Raw genomic sequence first — 1,998 nt, 5'->3', positions numbered from 1 at the left:
TAACAAGCCGGACTCGGTGGCTCAGCCTGTAATCCCGCGCCTTTGGGAGCCTGAGGTGAGTGGATTGCATGAGCCCGCGGGTTCGAGACCCACCTGGGCAGGCGAGACCTCATCCCTACAATAAAATAAAAAAAATTAGCCGGGTATGGTAGCGCGCGTCTGTAATTCCAGCTACTTGGAAGGCTGAGGCGGAAGGATCGCTGGAGCCCAGCGGGTCGAGGCTGCGGTGGCCGGGAGTGGCCACTGCACTCCAGTCTGGGTGACACAGTGAGACTCCAACTCAACAAAAAAAGAAGATACTATCTACCATAATTCTCCACTGTAAATGTAATTAATAGGAAACATGTGGAATGATACTTTGAGACTGTATAAATATCCTGTTTTCCAACAGTGTTTTATCCCTTGGTTTTAAGATCCATTGATAATTTTTGCCTAAATTAGTAATTACTCTGGTGGTTAAAAAAATGGTGATTTTCTTATGATATCTCTCCTTTACTATTTATTAGATGGTGTTTTTCTATAAAAAGATTTTCTTTGTCCCTCTTCCCCTATTAATCTTTTTTTTTAAAGTACCAGTATGGACTGATGGATTCTTTCCTGGTTTTTATAGCAGATTGATTTAGTAAGTCATTACCAACCTTTGTTATTTTTATTTAAAAAATGATTCCATAGTTCCAGCCTTGATTTCCAATGCCACAAAATTACTTAATAAATGCTGATTTTAGGATTTAGGACTGGAATATTAGTGTCCTAAATCACTTATAGTTCATAGCATCTAATTTATTGCTCATTTATATATTGTCTGGAATAGTTCACTAAACAATTTGGACACTTTAGTGTTTTTTTTCTCTGTCCCTATATTTATGTGTCCTGTGGTAGTAAACCACATTTAAATCCTCTTCAGGATATGTAATTCACCATGATGGGTACTTACATAAAAGGTGCTCCTCAGAAAGTTCCTTATTAATTTATTCAGTTACCCACCTTAGTTTGCATTGGTTCATAAAGTATAACACTCAAATTAAAACTTAAAAATGGATTATATTTTTAGGAATTTCCAACATTTTAACTGTAGTTTTCTTTGCCAGTCTTCTGTTTTATATATCTGTTCTGCAATAAACACTCCTTTAAAGCTAATTTTTAAATTATAGAAGTAATAGACACTTAATAATTCAAAAAATCCAAACAGTATATGAATGGTACTAATGAAAGGTTAAAGTCTTTCTCCTTCTAAAACCCTTGGCATTTAATACTAGCTTGACTTAGAAAGATAACCCTTTGGAGAATCCTTTTTGTAAAGTCTTCATTTTGGGTTGCCTGTTCATTACATTTGGGTATATTTTATTTTATTTTCTCACTCTGTTGTCCAGACTGGAGTACAGTAGCATGATTATAGCTCACTGCAGCTTTGACTTCCTGGGCTCAAGCAGTCCTCCCACCATAGCCTCCCAGATAGCTGGGACTATAGGCGCACACCACTATCCCAGTTAATGTCTTAGTTTTTGTAAACAGGTTCTTCCTATGTTACCTAGTTTGGTCTCCAACCCCTAGACTCAAGTGCTCTTCCCAAAGTACTGGGGCAACAAGTGTAAGCCACCTGTTTTTGTTTTATAATTTGAATTACCTAGTCAGATTTTCCTTAAAAGGGGCTGTATCTAATTTATGTTTTTAAATGCTATGCACAGGTGTGATTCACATCTCTTTTACTGTTTCAGTTAGCAAAGCGTGGGATGAAAGTTGTCCTTGTCAGCAGATCACAGGATAAACTGAACCAGGTTTCCAGTGAAATAAGTAAGTTCTCACATCAAACCCTCATGATTACAAAAGGAATATAGCCAGTCCAAGATTAATGTTTTCAGGTAGTTATCTAGCACTAACATATGTATATAGTTGAGAAAACTTTTTTATGCTGTTCATGGGATGTTTTAAAGATGACTCATCAATTTTTGAAAGTTGTTTTAGGTCTATTGTAAAATGTCTTTTTTTTTTTTGGAGTTG

At 36.4% G+C, this 1,998-nt stretch overlaps 1 protein-coding gene across 1 annotated transcript in view; it reads left to right on the top strand.

The window, feature by feature from the left end:
* Nucleotides 1–1,998, top strand: part of HSD17B12 (hydroxysteroid 17-beta dehydrogenase 12) — a 176,906-nt gene that overhangs the window by 68,797 nt on the left and 106,111 nt on the right. Inside the window, exon 6 of the mRNA XM_008065727.2 lies at nt 1,716–1,791. Within this exon, the coding sequence (XP_008063918.2) occupies nt 1,716–1,791 (76 nt within the window). The remainder of the gene's footprint in view (nt 1–1,715; nt 1,792–1,998) is intronic.

The sequence above is a fragment of the Carlito syrichta genome, unplaced genomic scaffold (genome assembly GCF_000164805.1).
Source record: "Carlito syrichta isolate Samal-C Ts95f unplaced genomic scaffold, Tarsius_syrichta-2.0.1 Scaffold308800, whole genome shotgun sequence".
In the NCBI taxonomy this organism is placed as follows: domain Eukaryota; kingdom Metazoa; phylum Chordata; class Mammalia; order Primates; family Tarsiidae; genus Carlito; species Carlito syrichta.
Note: the sequence above shows the minus strand (reverse complement) of the source record. Positions and strands in the feature narration are given on the sequence as shown.